General features: G+C 48.1%; 1 protein-coding gene across 4 annotated transcripts in view; it reads right to left on the bottom strand.

The window, feature by feature from the left end:
- The window catches only part of lrrc74b (leucine rich repeat containing 74B), a 78580-nt gene that overhangs the window by 3615 nt on the left and 53500 nt on the right, over positions 1-21465 (bottom strand). For all 4 annotated transcript variants that reach the window (XM_086012021.1, XM_086012023.1, XM_086012024.1 and 1 more), the window contains 4 exons: positions 20228-20323; positions 7485-7601; positions 4373-4501; positions 484-569 (listed from right to left, as the gene is read on the bottom strand). In XM_086012021.1, the coding sequence (XP_085868147.1) occupies positions 484-569; positions 4373-4501; positions 7485-7601; positions 20228-20323 (428 nt within the window). The remainder of the gene's footprint in view (positions 1-483; positions 570-4372; positions 4502-7484; positions 7602-20227; positions 20324-21465) is intronic.

The raw sequence follows: 21465 nt of genomic DNA, 5'->3' as shown, positions 1-21465 counted from the left end.
ATAAGGGAGTCAAGGGTTATGGGGAGCAGGCAGGGAAGTGGAGTTGAGGCCAAGATCAGATCAGCCATGATCTTATTGAATGGCGGAGCAGGCCCGAGGGGCCGAATGGCCGACTCCTGCTCCTACGTCTTGTGTTCCTATTATCCACCATCATGTTTCTTCTTCATTATGGCTGATAATGGAGGTTCCACTGTCTAGCCGTTTTCTCTCATTTGTATGTACTGTGGCTGCAAAAGGATGAAAACAGCACTGAAATTATATTGATTAAAGGCTTTTGAGAGGTTGTTGTGATGGCATCGTGTGGAATAATGTCAGAGTATAACAGGAATTAATTTTCAGCTTGAAGGCAAAATTACTGGGGAACGAACCTGTGGTACAGGTTATACTATCATTATTGTGCCCCGCTGCCAATCAGCTTTCTGCTGTTGACACAGCAGTGAACGAATACAGGATTTTGTTCTGTAAATAATTAGAGTCTTTTACCTGAAATCAATCTCACCATCCTTTTCTTTGTCCAGTACATCTATCAGCTTCTGCTGTTCAACCTCATTTAAAGGGACTTTAGCATTCTGAAACAGACAGGAGTTGTCACTATAAAACCAAGCAAACGTTATCCTTGGTTACACGTCACTCTTTGCACAAATACAATCAGATTTCATTCCACTCCGCAGCGGCTTTATACAGCACGGAGGCCTGTGCGAGTGGCACTAGCTCCCAATGCGCTAGTCTGGCACAGCCGGCTGCAAGTAAACTGTGTCAAAACAGATACACACCCAACACTTAAACTATTAATCACACTAACGGCGGGAAATTATGACTTTGCTAGGTGTGAAACCGCAAGGTCGAACTTGTCACTGCCTGAATGTTTAAAAAGTGTTTTTAAAAACAATTACTGCAATTATACAAGGGCAATTTTATAAGGGGCAGGCGGGGTTGGTGGGGGGGGGGGGAAATGGACACTTTCCTTTTGGTGACCTTCAGAAAAAAAAATCCCCTACACATCTTGCTCAATGCACAGGTACCAGCCGCGGAAGAGAGCAAATCGCAAATTTGGGGGGAAATTGCGGCAAAGTTCATTTGTAGAATGAACGTCAGAAAAGAATTCAACATAACTATTAAAAAAATAATTGAGATATTTAAGGGAATGGAAAATAATGGAGATAAAGAGCATGTTTTTCCTTTTTCTCGCTACGATTTGCTCAAAAGTTGTGTACATATTGCACCCTCTGGTGGTTCCAATGGTGTACAACACTTGGGCTTGGACATGTTCCAGCTTTTTTTTACAATAGGCGCAAGATTTCCACAAATTGTGAAGTTTCCATAACCATTTTACTTGTGGAAAATGTGGAGAGTTTCCATTATTTTTTACTATGAAACACAATTCTGTCCCATCTTAATTCATAGGGGAAGGGTTTAGAAAAGGCAACATTCAGTTGATTTGTTTGCTGTCCTTGGTCAGGTGAAAGTGCCTGCAGTGGCCATTCACATTTGCTGGCAATGCTGCTTTGCACCTGGAGACATAAAATGAGAGCGCCACATGAGGTGGTGCTCCCTGTCTCCAGAGACATGCCTTCCAGCTCATTTACACAGCAGTGCGGTCTGCAAAGGCAGGGCTATGATATAAATGAGATATCAGACAGGCTGTACAGTGAAATTAATGGTGGGAAATATGGAGATGGCAAAAACACTGAATGAATATTTTGTATCAGTCTTTACAGTAGAGGACACTAAGAATATCCCAACACTGGACAAACAGGGGGCTATAGGGGGGGAGGAGCTAAACACGATCAAAATCACTAAGGAAGTGGTACTCGGTAAAATAATGGGACTCAAGGCGGATAAATCACCTGGACCTGATGGCTTACATCCTAGGGTCTTGAGGGAAGTGGCAGTAGGGATTGTGGATGCATTGGTAATAATTTTCCAAAACTCCCTGGACTCGGCAAAGGTCCCGGCAGACTGGAAAACTGCTAATGTAACACCCTTATTTAAAAAGGGCAGTAGACAGAAGGCTGGAAACTATAGACCGGTTAGCCTAACATCTGTGGTAGGTAAAATTTTGGAGTCCATTGTTAAGGAGACAGTAACAGGACATTTGGATAATCATAATTTAATAGGACAAAGTCAGCATGGTTTTATGAAGGGGAAGTCATGTTTGACAAATTTGCTGGAGTTCTTTGAGGAAGTAACGTATAGGGTGGATAAAGGGGAACCTGTGGACGTAGTGTATTTAGACTTCCAAAAGGCATTTGACAAGGTGCCACACAAAAGATTATTGCTTAAGATAAAAAATCGCGGGATTGGGGGTAATATTCTGGCATGGATAGAGGATTGGCTATCTAACAGAAGGCAGAGAGTTGGGATAAATGGTTCATTCTCAGACTGGCAATCAGTAACTAGTGGTGTTCCGCAGGGGTCAGTGCTGGGTCCCCAACTCTTTACAATCTATATTAACGATTTGGAGGAGGGGACCGAGTGTAACATATCAAAGTTTGCAGATGATACTAAGATGGGAGGGAAAGTAGTGAGTGAGGAGGACATAAAAAACCTGCAAGGGGACATAGACAGGCTAAGTAAGTGGGCAGAGATTTGGCAGATGGAATACAATACTGGAAAGTGTGAGGTTATGCACTTTGGCAGGAAAAATCGTAGAGCAAGTTATTATCTTAATGGCAAGAAACTGGAAAGTACTGAAGTACAAAGGGATCTGGGGGTCCTGGTGCACGAAACTCAAAAAGGTTAGTATGCAGGTGCAGCAAGTGATTAAGAAGGCCAATGGAATGTTGGCTTTCATTGCTAGGGGGATAGAATATAAAAATAGGGAGGTATTGCTTCAGTTGTACAAGGTATTGGTGAGACCGCACCTGGAATACTGCGTACAGTTTTGGTGTCCATACTTAAGAAAGGACATACTTGCTCTCGAGTCAGAACAAAGAAGGTTCACTCGGTTAATCCCGGGGATGAGGGGATGGACATATGAGGAGAGGTTGAGTAGATTGGGACTCTACTCATTGGAGTTCAGAAGAATGAGAGGCGATCTTATTGAAACATATAAGATTGTGAAGGGGCTGGATCGGGTGGATGCGGGGAAGATGTTCCCGATGATGGGTGAAACTAGAACTGGGGGGCATAGTCTTAGAATAAGGGGCTGCTCTTTCAAAACTGAGATGAGGAGGAACTACTTCACTGAGGGTGGTAGGTCCATGGAATATGCTGCCCCAAAAAGCTGTAGAAGCTACATCATTACATAAATTTAAAACAGAAATAGACAGTTTCCTAGAAGTAAAGGGAATTAAGGGTTACGGGGAGCGGGCAGGAATTTGGACATGAGTCTAGGTTCGGATCGGTCATGGCCCTGTGGGTAGCGGAGCGGGCCCAGGGGCCGTGTAGCCTGATCCTGCTCCTATTTCGTGTGTCTAATTCTGTTAGATTCAGGAGATGGTTCTGTGATAGTGGATTGGCGGTTAGGATCAGATCAGCCATGATCTTATTGAATGGCGGAGCAGGCTCGAGGGGCCGATTGGCCTACTCCTGCTCCTATTTCTTATGTTCTTATGAAACCTGTAAATTATGGACACCTTAGCGACTGTCCCTTTTTTGCAGGAGTCCTATTTTTCAAAATGGTCATTGTATGTACTGTACATTTTTCAGTAGATTGGAGTTCTTTACCCAGAGCCATGCGAGCATTCAATCCCAGCAATAGAGCGGTTTCTCTGCCGCTATGGACGCTGGGTAACGAGCTCTCCATTCCACAAAAGCCGTTTCTTTCACAAAACCTGCTGCCGCCTCGTGCTGACCGGTTGTTTTAAGTTGTAAAAGGCCATTGAAGAGTGTCGGTAGTTTGGAATTTGCAAGTGTCCGTGGTTTCAGAGTGCCTTTTGTATATGTTGAAACATGGAAGATTTTGAGGGGGATTGACAGGGTAGATGCTGAGAGGTTGTTTCCCCTGGCTGGAGAGTCTAGAACTAGGGGATCATAGTCTCAGGATAAGGGGCCGGCTGCTTAAGACTGAGATGTAGAGGAATTTCTTCACTGAGAGGGTTGTGAATCTTTGGAATTCTCTGCCCCAGAGGGCTGTGGAGGCTCAGTCGTTGAGTATATTCAAGACAGAGAGCGATAGATTTTTGGACTCTAGGGGAATCGAGGGATATAGAGATCGGGCGGGAAAGTGGAGTTGAGGTCGATGATCAGCCATGATCTTATTGAATGGCGGAGCAGGCTCGAGGGGCCGTATGGCCGACTCCTGCTCCTAATTCTTATGTTCTTATATTTTACCATACAAGTTATCTCGATAAGAGTCCGTTTTTTGGGAGTGTCCATTTGTACAGCTTTCACTGTATTTTCATTATAAAGAATGCAGTGACATACTGACCTTCAGTCCCTCCAGGAACTCACTCAGGTTGATACACTTGCTCTCAGTTATATCGAACGTCTCTAAGAAATGCTCCAACTGCAGGCTGTTCTCCTTCATGTATTCCTTCAGTTTAGTAAGGGGATCAGCCTATGACAAATGAAAAAGAATGACATTAGTCAGCATCAGTGGGAATGTGGTATGTTTCCCCTGCACCGTACTGTGTTTGGTCAGTAGAACTCCATCTCAGATTTTCCTTTTCTCTTTTTTTGGGGCTTTTTTTTTAATCCCTTGCCAATTTTCTCTCCTCCCTTCCTCTCCTTCGGATGCTGACTCCTTTCCGCAGTACAGGCCACTGGTCACTCATCGTTATTCAGGCGCGAGCTTGGACAATAAGTTTTGGCAGAATAACCGCTGGGGCATTATAGCCAAACTTGACCTTGCCCTTACCTGCCATCCATACACCTCTTCTTCGAGTAGTGAGGGGGGGGGGGGTCACTGGATGGCAACCAGGAGCAGGAACCCTGCTTGATTTTCTCCTCCCTAACGCCCCCAATGGCGTTAGCTAACTCAGCACAGATTAGAAATCAAAAGTGGGACCTTCCTTGTCTATAAAACCAAGCTGTCATGAGGTAAACTTAATCAGACATGTGGGAGCACTATAATGGATTTTCACAACGGTAGCTGTAGGCATTGCTGCAAATTCTTAAAATATTTTCATTAAACATCACCACCTTCACAAAGCATCAATTTAGGGTTTGTGTAGAGTGGCTTACGGTTATAGCCATTTTGATAGTGACAGATTTCTGGGACATTTAATAGCCTAAAAACAGTGCCTGAAGTGAAAAGCAGCAAAATGAAGACGAAAGTTGCAAATCCTGTTCAGGGCTACGGGGAGAAAGCAGAGCTGTGGGATTTATATTGGATTGTTCGAACAAGAGCTGGCACGGACACAGTGGGGTGAATGGCCTTCTTCAGTAGGTCTAGGAAGCCCTTGCACACAGCTGGGCCACAGAGGATGCTCACCAAATGGAGGCGAGATGCCTCGCCACATAAAAGCAGCATTAGTCTGAGTAGCTCGCCTGCACTTCCTAGTTACAGAACAGCATTGCCAGGGGTCAGGAAGCAGATCACCTGCTTGCCTTCAAAAGTCATGCCTGTTGTATTTCTGTTAATAATTAGTTTGTCTCCATATCTCCATCCCGCAACATTGTGCATATACGGTTAAATCTTTAAATTACACGTAAATGAATCATCTGCTGATTTTGCTTATTTCACTGGCTACTTCATCCTACAAATGTAGCCTTTTTGAGGGGCGAAAGAACTTATTTAAAAAAAAATCATTTTGGATTAAAATATATTAAGATTGCCCTCAGGGCAGAGCTACGTGTACCTTCTATTTACACGTGCCTCTGTTGTGAATTTTATTACCAATATACAGGGAACTAAGAAAGTGCTTTACCAGAACTAATGACCCATCCTGAGGGATTGGTGCTCGATGGCAGGAGGGGGAAGGAGTCATCATGTTTAGAATGAAGTTGCACTTTGATGACACATTGATGAGGAGCACTGAGGCTTTCAGTGGACCTGGACTTCATCGTGTTACCGAGGAGAGGGCAGAAGACTGATCGCACAATTGTAAGCTGCTTCTCAGCAACAGTTGCAAAGCATTCTATGCAGAGGTGGAAGAACCCCGAGTAACATAAGAACATAAGAAATAGGAGCAGGAGTCGGCCATTCGGCTCCTCGAGCCTGCTCCGCCATTCAATAAGATCATGGCTGATCTTCTACCTCAACTCTACCTTCCCGCAGTAACTCCATGGGGGAAAAATTCAGTTGTTTGCGCCTCCCGTTAGCGCCTTAAGAGGGTGCTAATGTGGCGCAAAGCAACTAGCGCCCGGGCGCGGCGATGTTTGCACCGCTCGCGAAATTAACTAGGCATTTTGCGGCGGCGCTAAACACTATCGCCACGATCTCCTGCGCTGGCAGATCGTGACGTCAGTCGAGTGCACAACGCCCCTGACCGGATATTGAGTGGTGCCCCCTGCCTTACCGCCTGCCGCTAGCAATGACAGGTTGAGGGGAGCGTTTTGCAGTCAGGAAGGGACTGGGGGAGCACTATTTAAAGGCGACCGCTTCCTGTCTTTTTTTGTTGGTGACATTTTTGCACCACGCATTCTGAGAGAGAGAGAGAGACTTCTGGAGAGATTCAACGCTGTGTGAAGGGGTTTTGGGGACTGAGCAGCACTTTGCAGGTTCATTTTGATTTGCCTTTCCTTGCTTCGCCAGCACTCTGAGGTAGCGCCTCGCTCCTCGGCCATTGCGCCTTAAGACAGGTGTGAAGCGCCTGATTTAGCGCTCCAATCACCTCCAGGGGCGATAAAATCCAAGTCTGCCGTCGGAGGCGATAATTAACGCCAGGCGCTAAACTTTGCACACGGCCGATAATGGCGCCCCAAACGGGGCGATACTGAATTTTTCCCCCCATATCTCTTAATTCCCCTAGAGTCCAAAAATCTATCGGTTATTTAATTACAGGAAGAATACAGGGGCTGGAATACAAAGGGGTGGAAGTTATGTTACAGTTGTATAAAGCTCTGGTTAGACTGCATCTGGAGTGATGTGTTCAGTTCTGGGCACTGCACCTAAGGAAGCATATACTGGCCTTGGAGGGAGTACAGAATGATACCAGGGCTAAAAGGGTTAAATAAGAACATAAGAAATAGGAGCAGGAGTCGGCCATTCGGCCCATTGAGCCTGCTCCGCCATTCAATAATATCATGGCTGATCTTCTACCGCAACTCCATCTTCCCGCACTATCCCCATATCCCTCGGTTCCCTTAGTGTCCAAAAATCTATCGATCTCTGTCTTGAATATACTCAACGACTGAGCCTCCACAGACTTCTGGGGTAGAGAATTTCAACATCAGTAGGTGGACGAATATATTTTATAACATTTAGGACTTTGACAATTTAGATAATTACAGTTCTTCTTTAAGATACTTTAATTCAGATGACCAGAAGAATTTATAATATATAATAAAACAACAGGTATTGCAGATTAAGTGATCCACATCAAACAACCTAAAATATTAATTTCCTGTCAGGTAAAAAAAGTAAATTAAATTTTTACCTTTGATCTTGGTTTTTTGAATTGATCTGCATTGCTCTCATGCTTCACTTGAAGATTTGGTACCTGTTCCTTCACTTCATTGAACAAGTCCTCAAAATCTTTATTAACTCTGATATCCTGAACAGAATTATAAAGATTCAAAGCTATAGTGCGATGGGGATACACAAAGACAGTTTAAGTGGAACACGGTGATTTCGAAGGTTAAAGAGCTCAAGTCACTAAATAACGTAAAGGTCTACCGTACAGTTGATGCATCTTGCCTTTTAAAGCCTGAAATCATGGTATCAGGGTGGCACACCTCAAGGTGCCATCATAAGGCAAAGGTTACGGATTAGCTGGCCCGCTCCAATCTGCCCAGAGTCCCCACCGCCCAACCCGACTCAATTCCGTTCGCACTTTGATTGTTCAGTTTCTGCTACCTCCAAGTATGGAATTGGTAGCTTTGAAAAAAAGTTGAGCAGATTGACTGCTCAGTTTTCTACACTTTTCTCCTTTGTACCAACTGATCAAGTCAAAAGCAGTTTGATCAATTCACATTTAATTAGATGCATACTTGGGTTGGCTGAAAGAATCACTTGTGCTAAGCAACAAATCAGAATTTTTTGCCTTATGGACATGTGACATTTTTGAGATGTGTTACCACTCTGATCACTCTTCGGTGTGAGGCCTTTGAAAAAAGATGATGTGAAGAATACAATCTTTTAATTGTATGTGCTAAATTATGTGCTTAAGTTCTACAGTGGGGCTTGAACCTACAATCTTCTGATTTAGAGGTGAGCGTGCTACTGTTGAACCAAAGCTGACACCCCCTCTCTTGCCTCTGATTCAGAAGGTTGTAGGTTCAAGCCCTGCTCTACAGACTAGAGTACATAATCTAGGTTGATACCTCAGTGCTGCACTGTCAAGCGATGCTGTCTTTCAGGTAAGACGTTAAACCCTCTGTCCTCTCAGGCGGATGTAAAAGATCTCATGATACTATTCAAAGAAAACTCTCCAGCTCATGCCTGATTTTCATCGCTCCACCATTGGCGGTCGTGCCTCCAGCTGCCTAGGCCCCAAGCTCTGGAATTCCCTCCCTAAATCTCTCCGTTTCTCTTTCCTCCTTTAAGACGCTGCTTAAAACCTACCTCTTTGACCAAGCTTTTGGCCACCTGTCCTAATGTGGCTCGGTATCAAGTTTTGTTAACGCTCCTGTGAAGCGCCTCGAGACGTTTTGCTATGTGACAGGCACTATATAAATGCAAGTTGTTTTCGAAAGCTGCTATTGACACTGTGCTGTGATGGTTCCAATAAGCACCTGGTTGAGCTGGGGAATGTGGAGCACAGATGAGCCATTCTTGTCCCCACCTCCATTCTCCCACAAATGGTGGGTCTTACACAGGGTTCCTTTGCACAGCCCCTCCAGTACAAGTTGTAGAATGGAACTGGTCAAACCCTGGCAGAGGTTCATTGGCCTAGAAATTCAGTGCCCTTAGCGCCGATTTTGCGGCGCTAGAGGGCCTAGCGCTGCAATTGGCGCCGGCGCCGAAATTGCCTGGGGCCCTTCCGCCGCGGTAGACCGGTAGCGCTGCGCCGGCACTGATGACGTCATCGGTGTGCACAGCGTCCCGGTTGCCATGCCGACGGGCCCCAGCGCCGAAATTCAGTTGCGGCCGCCTCGCCCGTGGCAGCCGCAACTAAGACTCTGGCAACAGAGTCTTACATGACTTTGCGCCGGCGCATTAAAGGCCCCGCGGCGGCCGGCCGCTTTCCCGCCGGCCGCCTGGCCGCAGCTCCCTCCCCGGGCTTCCCCCCCTCCCCCCCCGGAACAGAAGCAAGCCCGGCACTTGTCCGAGGTGCCGGGCTCATTTTAAAAAAGATTTTCGCGGGCCGCGGCCGGGTGCAGGCAGCTCCTCCTTAAGGGAAGGAGGAGGCCTGCACTTCCCGAACCTGCCGCACCGCAGCGGGCGCCGCAGCGCCGGAATAGCGCCGATATTCAGCGCGTAGCGCCAGTTTTCAGGCGCAAACAGCTCTCAGCAGCGCCGGCAGCCGTTTGGGCGCAGAACTATTGAATTTTTGGCCCGCCCAGCGCGACTTAGCTCCGGCACTAACTTCCGGCGCTAAAGCCGTCGCTGCGCCAAAACCCAATTTCTAGGCCATTCTCTCTTATTGGGAGGAGGAGGAGGAGGAATTTTGCTGTTCCTTTTTTAAAATTGATACTGTCTCAAAGGATTAGTGACAAAGCTGACACTAAGGGAGTGAAATTGGGTGCGAGTGGAAACGCAAAGCAGGCAGTATTGCATCAGTAGCCTGTTATACGTGCCGCCTGATATTTACTTCCATAGAACGAAATATCGGGCGTGTTGTAGGATGATCAACAAGTGTGGTTCCGCTTGGTTTGTGTCCCCTCCCAAGTCTAATTTCACCCCCTAAATTTTTAAGTTTAAACCCTGCTAGTTTGACATTTGTGCAAGTGTCCCTGATTTGACAACACACTCGCACTCAGTTGGAGAATTCTGACCAATGTTCCCTTTAAGCTGTGCGGCCGTGCAGCGCTCTGCAGCTCCCACGCAGCTGACTCACTGGCTTTTAAATAGGAAAAACCATGCATGCGCGGTATTTTGAATGGGCTGCGCAGCCCCTTAAAGGGGCCCCGCACTCAAAAAAAATTAAAGTGAGCATTGCTTCTGTATTCTGTTCCTCTTCATAAAACATTTAGGGAGAAAAATTGGGTCGTGCCCTTTTTGAGGCGCTAACGTCGCGAAGTGCCCTGAAAAAGTTAGCGCCCCTCCGCCGGAAATGTATTAGTAACGCCCCAAGCAGGAGGTGGAGCGCTACTGGAAGCGCGCCACCTCCTTCTTAGGGCACTACAACCGAAGATCGCGCGCTACATGCAATAGCGCCACGTGCGTCGGCACGAAGCGCCGCGTCATTGCAGGCCTCATCCCCTGATTAAAGGGGAGGGGCCTAGCGCTGGGTTCACCGAGGCCCTGCTAGACCACTGGGGAGCGGGGTGCCGTGAAAACAGCCTGGCACTCAAGAGGGCTGAGCGCTGCGATATTGACTTGAAGCGCCCCAAGAAGGACGCGGGGCGCTTCCAGTAGCGCCCCTCCTCCTTCTCGAGGCGTTACCTGGGAAAATCGGCTGTGGTGGCGCTAACTTTTTCGGGGCGCTAAAAGTAGTGCCCCGGTGAAGGTAGCGCCCCAAAGGGGGTGCTACCCAATTTTTACCCCTAATAAACTTGCAGAATGGGGGTGTAATTGGCAAATGAATTTCAATATACTGTAGGTGTGAGGTGGTGCATTTTGGTACGAAGAATAAGGAGGCCACATACCCCATGGAAAATAAGAGTCTAAATGGGGTAGAGGAGCAAAGGAATTGAGGGGTACAGATACACAAATCACTAAAAATTAGCGATGCAGGATAATAAGGCCATAAAAAAAAAAGCACTGGGGTGCATTTCGACAGGGATAGAATTGAAAAGCAGAGAAGTTATGCTAAACTTGTAGAGACATTGGTTAGACCACACTTACAGTACTGTGCAGTTCTGGTCTCCATATTATAAAAAAGGATATAGAGGCACTGGAAAAGATACCAGAACTGAGAAGTTTTACCTATCAGGAAAGATTTAATAGGCTGGGGCTCTTTTATCTAGAAAAGAGAAGGTTGAGGGGTGGCCTGATAGAAGTCTTTAAAATTGTGAAAGGGTTTGATAGGGTAGACGTAGAGAAGATGTTTCCACTTGTGGGGGAGACCAGAACTAGGGGCCATAAATATAAGATAATCTATATATATAAATCGGTACTTCTGTCATTCTGTCTATCTGTCTGTCATCGCGTGTGCGTTGCGGGTATGCACTCGAAAGTTACAGGGCGTACCTACGCGCGCGTTACCTCCAAAGAAAGCTTACGCTTCCGAGACGGTTTTAAGCGTATTTACGTTTCGGCCGGGCTAAAATTGCGCCCGCTGTATCCCAAAAACCTTCAACATTCCGCTCATTAGCATCTCATTATCCGCTCATTAGCGACAGAGTGACCTCGAGCTCGACCGATCGTACGCCGGGTTGCTGGCATGTGCCGCCGGGCCAATCGGTGCGCGTGTGGCCGGGCTTTATCGTTCTGAACCGAGGTGAGTCGCCGCCATCTTGATTCCAAACTTTTCCTTTCTTTTTCCCGCTTTCTGCGTCTTAAAAAAAAAACGTTGCTTTTAAAACACATATTGTTTTTTTAAAAAAATGATTTAGAAAGTAATTAACTTATCTAATCTCATTAATTTTCCTACCTTTCCCCGTTTTTCCAGGTAGCCTAGAAGCCTCGGCGTCTCCTCCGCACCCACGCCCGAGCTAGGCACCTCCCAGCCCCACTCGAAGGCTGGAGGGCCGAGCCCTCAGCCCAGCGCCGCTAGGGTGCGCGCGCAGCAGGAGCTGAGACGTCTCTCTCTGCCGGGCTTGCTGAGCGTCCAGCGTTACCCTGGCAACGGGCGCAATCGGCGGTCTTCACCTCGGGGGGAGGGGGGGCGGCCGCGACCCTCGGGGGGGGGGGGGCCGCGCGCGCAGCAGGAGCAGCTGAGACGCGGCGTCTCTCTCTCTGGCTTGGTCAGCGTCACGGTTGCCCTGGCAACCGGGCCCGCCGGCCGAGAGAGACGCCGCGTCTCAGCTCCTGCTGCGCGCGCAATCGGCGGTCTTCACCTCCGGGGGGGGGGGTGCGACCCTCGGGGGGGGGGGTCGCGATCCTCGGGGGCCGCGACCCCTCGGGGGGGGGGCGCCCGCCGCCCTCCCTCCCCTCCCTCCCCCCCGCCTTCCATCCCCCCTCCCCTCCCCCGCCCTTCCCCCCTGCCCTCCCTTCCCCCCTCCCTCCCTTCCTCCCCCCCGCCCTCCCTCCCCCTCCCCCCCGCCTCCCTTCCCCGCCCTCCCTTCCCCTCCCCCCCGCCCTCTCCTTCCCCTCCCCTGCCCTCCCTTCCCCCGCTCCTCCCTTCCTTCCCCCCTCCCCTCCCCCCGCCCTCCCTTCCCCGCCCTCCCCCTCCCTCCCTTCCCCGCCCTCCCCCTCCCCCCCGCCCTCCCTTCCCCTCCCCCTCCCTCCCTCCCCCCCGCCCTCCCTTCCCCTCCCCTCCCCTCCTCCCCCCCTCCCTCTCTTCCCCCCACCCTCCCCTCCCCTCCCTCTCCCCCCAGTCGCTCTCTCTCTTCCCCCAGTCGCTCTCTCTCTTCCCCCCAGTCGCTCTCTCTCTCTCTCTTCCAACAACAACATGCCCTCGAAAAAGCCTCGGCACCGCCGGGCACTTCAGCTAGTCACTAATAAATCCAATAGGGAATTCAGGAGAAATTTCTTTACCTAGAGAGTAGCTAGAATGTGGAACTTGCTACCACAAGGAGTAGTTGAGGCAAATAGCACAGATGCATTTAAGGGCAAGCTAGATGAACGCATGAGGGAGAAAGGAATAGAGGGATATGCTGATAGGGTGAGATGAAGGGGGGTGGGAAGAGGCTTGTGTGGAGCATAAACACCGGCATGGACCAGTTGGGCCGAATGGCCTGTTTCTGAGCTGTAAACTCTATGTAAAAGCAGGGGCGTTCTCCCGAGTTCCGGGCCATCATTTATCCCTCAAACAATACCACTAAAATAGATTGTCGGCTCATTGATCTGACTGCTGTTTGTGGGACCTTGCTGTGTGTATTACCCTACATTATAACATTTGAAATACTTCACTGGTTGTACAGTAATTCAGGACATCCGGAGGGTGTGAAAGGCAACAAGAACATAAATTTAAGATAATCACAAAAATTCTTAGTTAGAAAAAGGTTAGAAAAAAAAATTCTTTACACAGAGAGCGATTACAAAGTGGAATTCTGTGCCATAAACTATTCAAGCACAGTCCATCAATTCTTTTAAGAGGGATTTAAGTTAGTTGCTTGAAAAGGAGGAATAAAAAAGGTGCTGAGAACAAGTAGAAGGGAATCCTCCTCCCAGCTTGACAGCCTGCCATTGCCGGCTGTGATCGGCATCCGCACCCCTGCCCGCAGCCCCCCCCCCACCCCCCCCTCAACCTGCTGTTGTTCCCCTCCTCCCTGGGACTTATCGGAACATACTGTTGGCAAGGCAAGCGGCCCAAAATTCAATTTTTCTGAAGGGCAAGCTGCCTCTGGCAGTACAACACGTGCTGGCAGCTAGCCTGGTATATTTACATGAGGACCAAGGCCCAATTTTGGGCCGGCCTCAGACCTCTCGGTTCGGGTGCGTGCTGCTCTACACACTTTTCTTTTTTAATGTTTCTATGTATTCTTCAATATCTTCACCAGCTACTGCTGTTCACATAAGGAATCCACAAAGTAGTTGATAGAATGTTGCTCAAGCACACCAATGCTAACTACCATTTTTCCCCTTCAGAGGCTGCAAGCCAGGACACAGCGTAGAATATTGCTGAAGAGCAAGACCTTGCAGTCCCCTCTACCTCTGATAAAACTGGCGACTACTCACCCACCCCGTCGTTCACCCTCTCCCTTGCACACAGCAGCTCAGAGACACCCAATCAACAGGGTAGAAATAGTGTAGATAAGGAAATGACACCTGGCGACATAGAGCACAAGGAAAGCAGACAATGTAGATGTGGAAGTGGGAGCTGACGTACTTGACTGGAGGTGACAGACATGTCAGCCACTGGCTGAAGAGCAAAAGGATGATGATCTCAGAGATCTTGTTATGAAGCGAAGTATGCAAACAGAGCATCAGGCACATGAGTTCTGAATTTCCTCTCTCAAGATGTGTGGCAAATAGCTGAGATAGTGGTGGAATCCACTGCCCTGCTGGATCATCCTGCGGGACATCAACCATCAGTCCTTTCCTGATTGCAAAAATTGTGCAGCACACAACTACCACAATTCGCAAGGCAGTACTGGGTGCATACTGTAAGGCACCCCTGGACCTAGCCAGACAATGGAATCTGACTTTGAGCATCCAAGGTTTGTTTAAATTTCATCCTCGTGTTCATGTAGCACTCCTTTGCAGCACTCTCCCAGGAAGAGGTGTCTTGAACCATGGGAGTAGCGGGTATCTTTTGTCACCCAGCAGCCAGCCTGGCCCTTGTCTCTGTCGTTGAAACAGAGCTGAGACACTGGGACTAATGAGGTATCGTGTAAGCTCCCAGCATGTTGTGAGTTCATGTGCAAGAAGCTGTGTCTGTCATTGCAAAGGAGCTACACATTTAGGGAATGGAAGCCTTTGCAGTATACGGGGCATGCAATGCCACATGTGGGCAATCAATCAATAGCTCTGACAACTCTGGGGCATCCAAAAATATTACATGGTATTTACAGCACAGAAACAGGCCATTTGGCCCAACTGGTCTATGCCGGTGTTTATGCTCCACACGAGCCTCCTCCCACTCTACTTCATCGAACCCTTTCAGCACATCCTTCTATTCCTTTCTCCGTCATGTACTTATCCAGCTCCCCCTTACTTCTGCCTTGCTGAACGGGTCCTGGCAAACTGCAGCTTTTAAACAGTGCCGCAAATTATCAAGAGTTGATGGGAAGGCAGAAGTCCTAGGCCTAAAAATTCGGTTGCTTTGCGTCTACAGTTAGTGCCCTTAGGCACAAAGCAACTAGCGCCCGGGTGCGGTGCCGCCAACGCCTCCCGTGAAATTCAGTGGGAGATTAGCGGTGGCGGTAACTGTTAGCGCCCTGCGCCGCTGGCGATGACGTCATCGGTGTGCGCAGTGCCCTGCTCGCACCCCGGCCGCAATCTTCGGTAGCGCCCCCTGACTTACCGCTGGACACTATGTCCGAAGGGGTCAGGGGGGGCCTACCTGCGGCCGGGGCGGCACTAATTAAAGGGAAGGTGCCGGGCGGCCATTTTTGTTGCTGGCCGCCTGCCAGCACCTGCCTCCGCTGCTGTCCCTGACCTCCTCTGAAGCCCCCCTGCGGCGTGCCGGCTGCGCTCCATGAGCCTGGCACTTCTCTTGAGTGCCGGCTCTTTTGCCGGCACTCCAATCCCTGGTGGCCCAGCTGGGCCTCGGGTCACGCTGCGCTAGGCCCCTCCCCTTTAAGGGGAGAAAGACCTGCAGTACCGCGGCGCGACGTGCCGCAGTGCATGGTGCTGCGGCACATAGCGCCGTGATATTCATTCGCAGCGCCCAAAGAGGGAAGCGAGGCACTTCCAGTAGCACCCTGCTTCCCTCTTGGGGCGCTACCGATGAATTCCGGCCGCGGGGGCGCTAATTTTTTCGGGGTGCTAAAAGTAGTGCCCTGGAGAAGTTAGCAACTCAATTTTCCCCCCCCTAGAATTTAGATGGGTGAGGGCATCCAATCCAAACTCTGTCATTTGCATAGGGTGTCACTATGAGGGTCCTAGGGCGTTTCTTCAGCCTACCCTGGCACTAAACTAAATTTCTACATTAGTGAAATGTGCAATATTCTTACTTTGAGTGAGTTATGTGATATATAAGTGAGTGGAACTAATTGGATAGCTCTTTCAATGAGTTGGCACAGGCATGATAAAAGAAAGACTTGCATTTCTGTAGCGCCTTTCACAACCACTGGACAAGTGTTGTCAAGGGTCAAGGATGTCACTGAGCGGCTGCAGGGCATTCTGGAGGGGGAGGGTGAACAGCCAGTGGTCGTGGTCCACATTGGTACTAACGACATAGGTAAAAAGAGGGATGAGGTCCTGCAGCAAGAATTTAGGGAGCTAGGTGAAGGTTTAAAGAGCAGGACCTCAAGGGTTGTAATCTCTGGATTACTCCCAGTGCCACGTGCTAGTAAGTATAGAAATAGGAAGATAGAACAGATGAATGCGTGGCTAAAGGGATGGTGCAGGGGGGAGGGCTTTAGTTTCCTGGATCACTGGGTCTGCTTCTGGGAAAGGTGGGACTTGTACAAGTCGGACGGTTTACACCTGAACCAGAGGGGAACCAATATCCTTGCGGGGAGGTTTGCTAGCACTGCTGGGGGGGGTTTAAACTAACTTGGCAGGGGGATGGGGTACAGAGTGGAGCTATAGTAGGGGGTGATTTACAGCCAAATACAGAGGGAAAAACAAGTCAGCTGGGAAGGCAAAGCAAATATGTGAAGGCAAAAGAGAATATGGCAGGGCTGGAAGGCATTTATTTTAATGCAAGGAGTCTTGCAAATAAGGTGGATGAACTGAAGTTGTTGTTGAACACATGGGAGTACGATATTGTTGCTATCACGGAGACATGGTTGAGGGAGGGTCAGGACTGGCAGCTCAATATTCCGGGGTATAGAATCTTCAGGCGAGACAGAGGGGGGTGTAAAAGGGGAGGGGGTGTTGCAATATTAATTAAGGAGTCAATTACTGCTGTAAGGAGGGATGATATATTAGCGGGTTCCTCTAATGAGGCCATATGGGTAGAACTTAAAAACAAAAAGGGGGCAAGCACTTTGCTGGGAGTGTACTATAGGCCCCCAAACAGTCAGGGGGAGATAGAGGAACAGATATGTAGGCAAATCTCAGAAAAGTGCGAAAATAATAGGGTAATAATAGTGGGGGATTTCAACTTCCCCAATATAAATTGGGATAGTCAGAGTGTGAAAGGCTTAGAGGGTGCAGAATTCTTAAAGTGCATCCAGGAGAGCTTTTTGAGCCAACATGTAGAAAGTCCTACAAGAGAGGGGGCGGTACTGGACCTAATTCTGGGGAATGTAGCCGGGCAAGTGGTGGAAGTGTCAGTAGGAGAGCATTTTGGCGACAGTGACCACAATTCGGTGAGATTTAAGGTGGTCATGGAAAAAGACAAAGACGGCCCGGAAATAAGGGTTCTAAATTGGGGGAAGGCCGATTTTAATATGATAAGGCAGGATCTGGCCAAATTGGACTGGGAGCAGCTACTTATAGGAAAATCCGCATCAAAACAGTGGGAGACTTTCAGAAGGGAAATAGAGAGAGTACAACGCCAACATGTTCCTGTAAAGGTCAAGGGTGGGACCAACAAGCAAAGGGAACCTTGGATGACAAGGGATATACAAAAATGCATTAGAAATAAAAGGGGGGCTTTTGGCAGTTACAAAAGACTAAAGACGGAAGAAGCCCTAGAGGAGTATAAAAAATGCAGGGGCATACTTAAAAAAGAAATTAGGAGGGCGAGGAGGGGCCATGAAATAACACTGGCGAGCAAAATAAAGGAAAATCCTAAGATGTTTTATAAGTATATTAAGGGCAAGAGGATAACCAGGGAAAGGGTAGGGCCCATTAGGGACCAAAGTGGCAATCTGTGTGTAGAGCCAGATGATGTAGGCGGGGTTTTAAATGAATTTTTTGCATCTGTGTTCACTATGGAGAAAGACGATGCAGACATAGAAATCGGGCAAGGGGGCTGTGACATACTTGAACATATTAGCATCGAGAGGGAGGAGGTGCTAGCGGTTTTAGCAGGCCAAAAAGTGGATAAATCCCCAGGCCCAGACGAGATGTATCCCAGGCTGCTGTGGGAGGCAAAGGAGGAGATTGCAGGGGCTCTGACACAAATTTTCAGAACCTCTCTGGCCACAGGGGATGTACCAGAGGACTGGAGAACAGCTAACGTAGTACCATTATTCAAGAAGGGTAGCAGGGATAAACCAGGGAATTACAGGCCAGTGAGCCTAACATCTGTGGTAGGGAAATTATTGGAAAAAATTCTGAGGGACAAAATTAGTCTCCACTTGGAGAGGCAAGGATTAATCGGGGATAGTCAGCATGGCTTTGTCAAGGGTAAATCATGTCTGACAAATCTGATTGAATTTTTCGAGGGGGTGACTAGGGGGGTGGATGAGGGAAATGCTGTGGATGTGGTTTACATGGACTTCAGTAAAGCTTTTGACAAAGTCCCGCATAGGAGACTGGTCAAGAAGGTAAGAGCCCATGGGATCCAGGGTGCCTTGGCGCGTTGGATCCTAAACTGGCTGAGTGGCAGGAGGCAGAGGGTGATGGTCGAAGGTTGCTTTTGTGACTGGAAGCCTGTGTCCAGTGGGGTACCTCAGGGATCGGTGCTGGGTCCCTTGTTGTTTGTGATCTACATAAATGATTTGGATGAGAATGTAAAAGGTATGATCAGTAAGTTTGCAGATGACACGAAAATTGGTGGGGTGGTAAATTGTGAGGAGGAAAGCCTCAGGCTACAGGACGATATAAACGGGTTGGTCAGATGGGCGGAAAAGTGGCAAATGGAATTTAACCCTGAAAAGTGCGAGGTGATGCATTTTGGACGGACAAATAAGGCAAGGGAATACACAATGAGTGGTAGGACCCTAGGAAGTACAGAGTGTCAGAGGGACCTTGGTGTACATGTACATAGATCCCTGAAGGCAGCGGAACAGGTAGATAAGGTGGTTAAAAAGGCATATGGGATACTTGCCTTCATTAGCCGAGGCATAGAATATAAGAGCCGGGAGGTTATGATGGAACTGTACAAAACGCTGGTGAGGCCACAGCTGGAGTACTGTGTGCAGTTCTGGTCGCCTCACTATAGGAAGGATGTGATTGCTTTGGAGAGGGTGCAGAGAAGATTCACCAGGATGTTACCTGGGATGGAGCGCCTCAGCTATGAAGAGAGGCTGGACAGGCTGGGGTTGTTTTCCTTGGAGCAAAGAAGGCTGAGGGGGGACCTGATTGAGGTGTACAAAATGACGAGGGGCATAGATAGGGTAGACAAAGAGGAACTTTTCCCCTTAGTAGGGGGGTCAATAACAAGGGGGCATAGATTCAGGGTAAGGGGCAGGAGATTTAGAGGGGATTTGTGGAGGAACTTTTTCACCCAGAGGGTGGTTGGAATGTGGAACTCAATGCCTGAAAGGGTGGTAGAGGCAGGAACCCTCACAACATTCAAGAAGCATTTGGATGAGCACTTGAAATGCCATTGCATACAAGGCTATGGACCAAATGCTGGAAAATGGGATTAGACTGGACAGGGATGGATGGGCGGCGCAGACACGATGGGCCGAAGGGCCTCTTTCTGTGCTGTAAAACTCTATGACTCTATGACTCTATCTCAAAGCTCTTTGCAGCCAATGAAGTACTTTTGAAGTGTCGTCACTGTTGTAATGTGGGAAACGCAGCAGCCAATTTGCACACAGCAAGCTCCCACAAACAGCAATGTGATAATGACCAGATAATCTGTTTTAGTGATGGTGATTGAGGGAGAAATATTGGCCCGGGGATAGCTCCCCTGCTCTTCTTCGAAATAGTGCCATTGGATCTTTTATGTCCACCTGAGAGCAGACGGGGCCTCAGTTTAATGTCTGCATCCCAAAGCCAGCACCTCCAACGGTGCAACGCTGCACTGGAGTGTCAGCCTAGATTTATGCGTTCAAGTCCCTGGAGTGGGACTTGAACCCACGACCTTCTGACTCAGAGGCAAGAGTGCTACCCACTGAGCCAGAGCTGACACTAAATGAGGGGCCAAAAGGCCGCCTTCTGTGCTGAATCATTTTATGATTCTATGATATAGCTTCAGTAAATTTTCTGTAATTATACTATAGCAATGTGCAAACAGCTATTGGCTTTAAGACTGTTGTGGTACAACAGTAAAACATCAAAAATGTTCTCTCATATCCTCTGAGCAATGCTATGGGAGATTTGAATAAAAAGATAAAACAGCAGATACTTGAAATCTGAAATGAAAACAGAATATGCCAAATTCAGCCAGTATATGTGGAGGAAACAGACAAGTTAACAATTCAGACATAGATCCTTTATCAGAACCAATGAAGAAGCTTGGGTAACGTGCTAGTTTTATTTTTAGAGTAGGGACTACTTAAGGAGCAGAATAATACTTACAGAGAAATCCAATGATCCTATGGCACTTTTGGGATTTTCTTTTATGGCTTTCAATATCCCATAACATCCAGCACTCCGCATAGGATTCCGGGCCATCTGTGAACACAGATCACAAAAGCTTAAAAAGTGTCAGCCATGGCTCAGTTGGTAGCACCCTTGCCTCTGGGTCACAAGGTTGGGGGTTCAAGTCCCACTCCAGAGACTTGAGCACAAAAATCAACGCTGACGCGCCAGTGCAGTAGCAAGGGAGTGTTGCACTGTTGGAGGTGCTGTCTTTTGGATGAGCCAGTAAACTGGAGCTCATTCTATCTGCTGAAATGAACGTAAAAGATCGCACGGCACTACTTGAAGAAGAGCAGGGGAAGTTCTCCCAGTTAACTGGCCAACATTCATCCCTCAACCAACACCATTGAAACCATAATGGGCCAGAATTTACTGTCAAAATAACGGTGAAGCTAATGGCGCTCACTGCTACTTTTGTGGAAATCGCACAGCATCTTCAGGCGAGGACTCACTATTCAAGTGCATGGAACGCTGTCAAGTTCCTGCACTTGCACGATAGTTATGAACTAAAGTCGCCACAGAAAGTTAGGGCTTGTCCAGTTCAGTCGAAGCGCTCTTTAACGGTGTGATAAGTCTTAATTACTGCCAAACAACCTCTCTGGCACTAAAAAATAACTATTACAAGTGTGGAGTCTCATTCCTTCACCTTTTAATTGTTACAGATTATAAAAAAAATTAATTACTTTTTGTTTACTTTTCCTTTCTGTCTCTTTTTCTCTCTCTCGCTCTCTTAATCCAATCTTTCTCTCTCTTTATTTTGCTTTCTGTACCTGGTTTGACACTGCATTCACTATTCTAACTTACACTTCCTTGTTCAGGCTCTGCGCCGTTCATTTCACAATACAATACTTCAATTTGATTGGTTAAGGAGGTACGCAGTTGCTGGCCCTGTGCACACAGATTCCCAAATGCTCTGTAAAGGGTGCCAGGCAATTTTGATCTCCCACTTACAGCAACTTCCAGTGCAAAGTCTCATGGAAATTAAATGGGAATGGGGAAGTCTAATGAACGGCTGGCACTAGTTATCTATTATCTAGTCATCTATCTCACTGCTGTTTGTGGGACCTTGCTCTGTACAAATTGGCTGCCTTGTTTGACTACAAAACAACAATGACTACACTTCAAATGTACTTCAATGGCTGTGAAGTGCATTGGGACATCCTGAGGGCGTGAAA

This window comes from Somniosus microcephalus, chromosome 19 (assembly GCF_052327205.1).
Source record: "Somniosus microcephalus isolate GS21.2 chromosome 19, FLI_Smic_1.0, whole genome shotgun sequence".
NCBI lineage: Eukaryota > Metazoa > Chordata > Chondrichthyes > Squaliformes > Somniosidae > Somniosus > Somniosus microcephalus.
The sequence above is the reverse complement of the archived record's forward strand: the minus strand, read 5'-3'. Positions and strand labels throughout refer to the sequence as shown.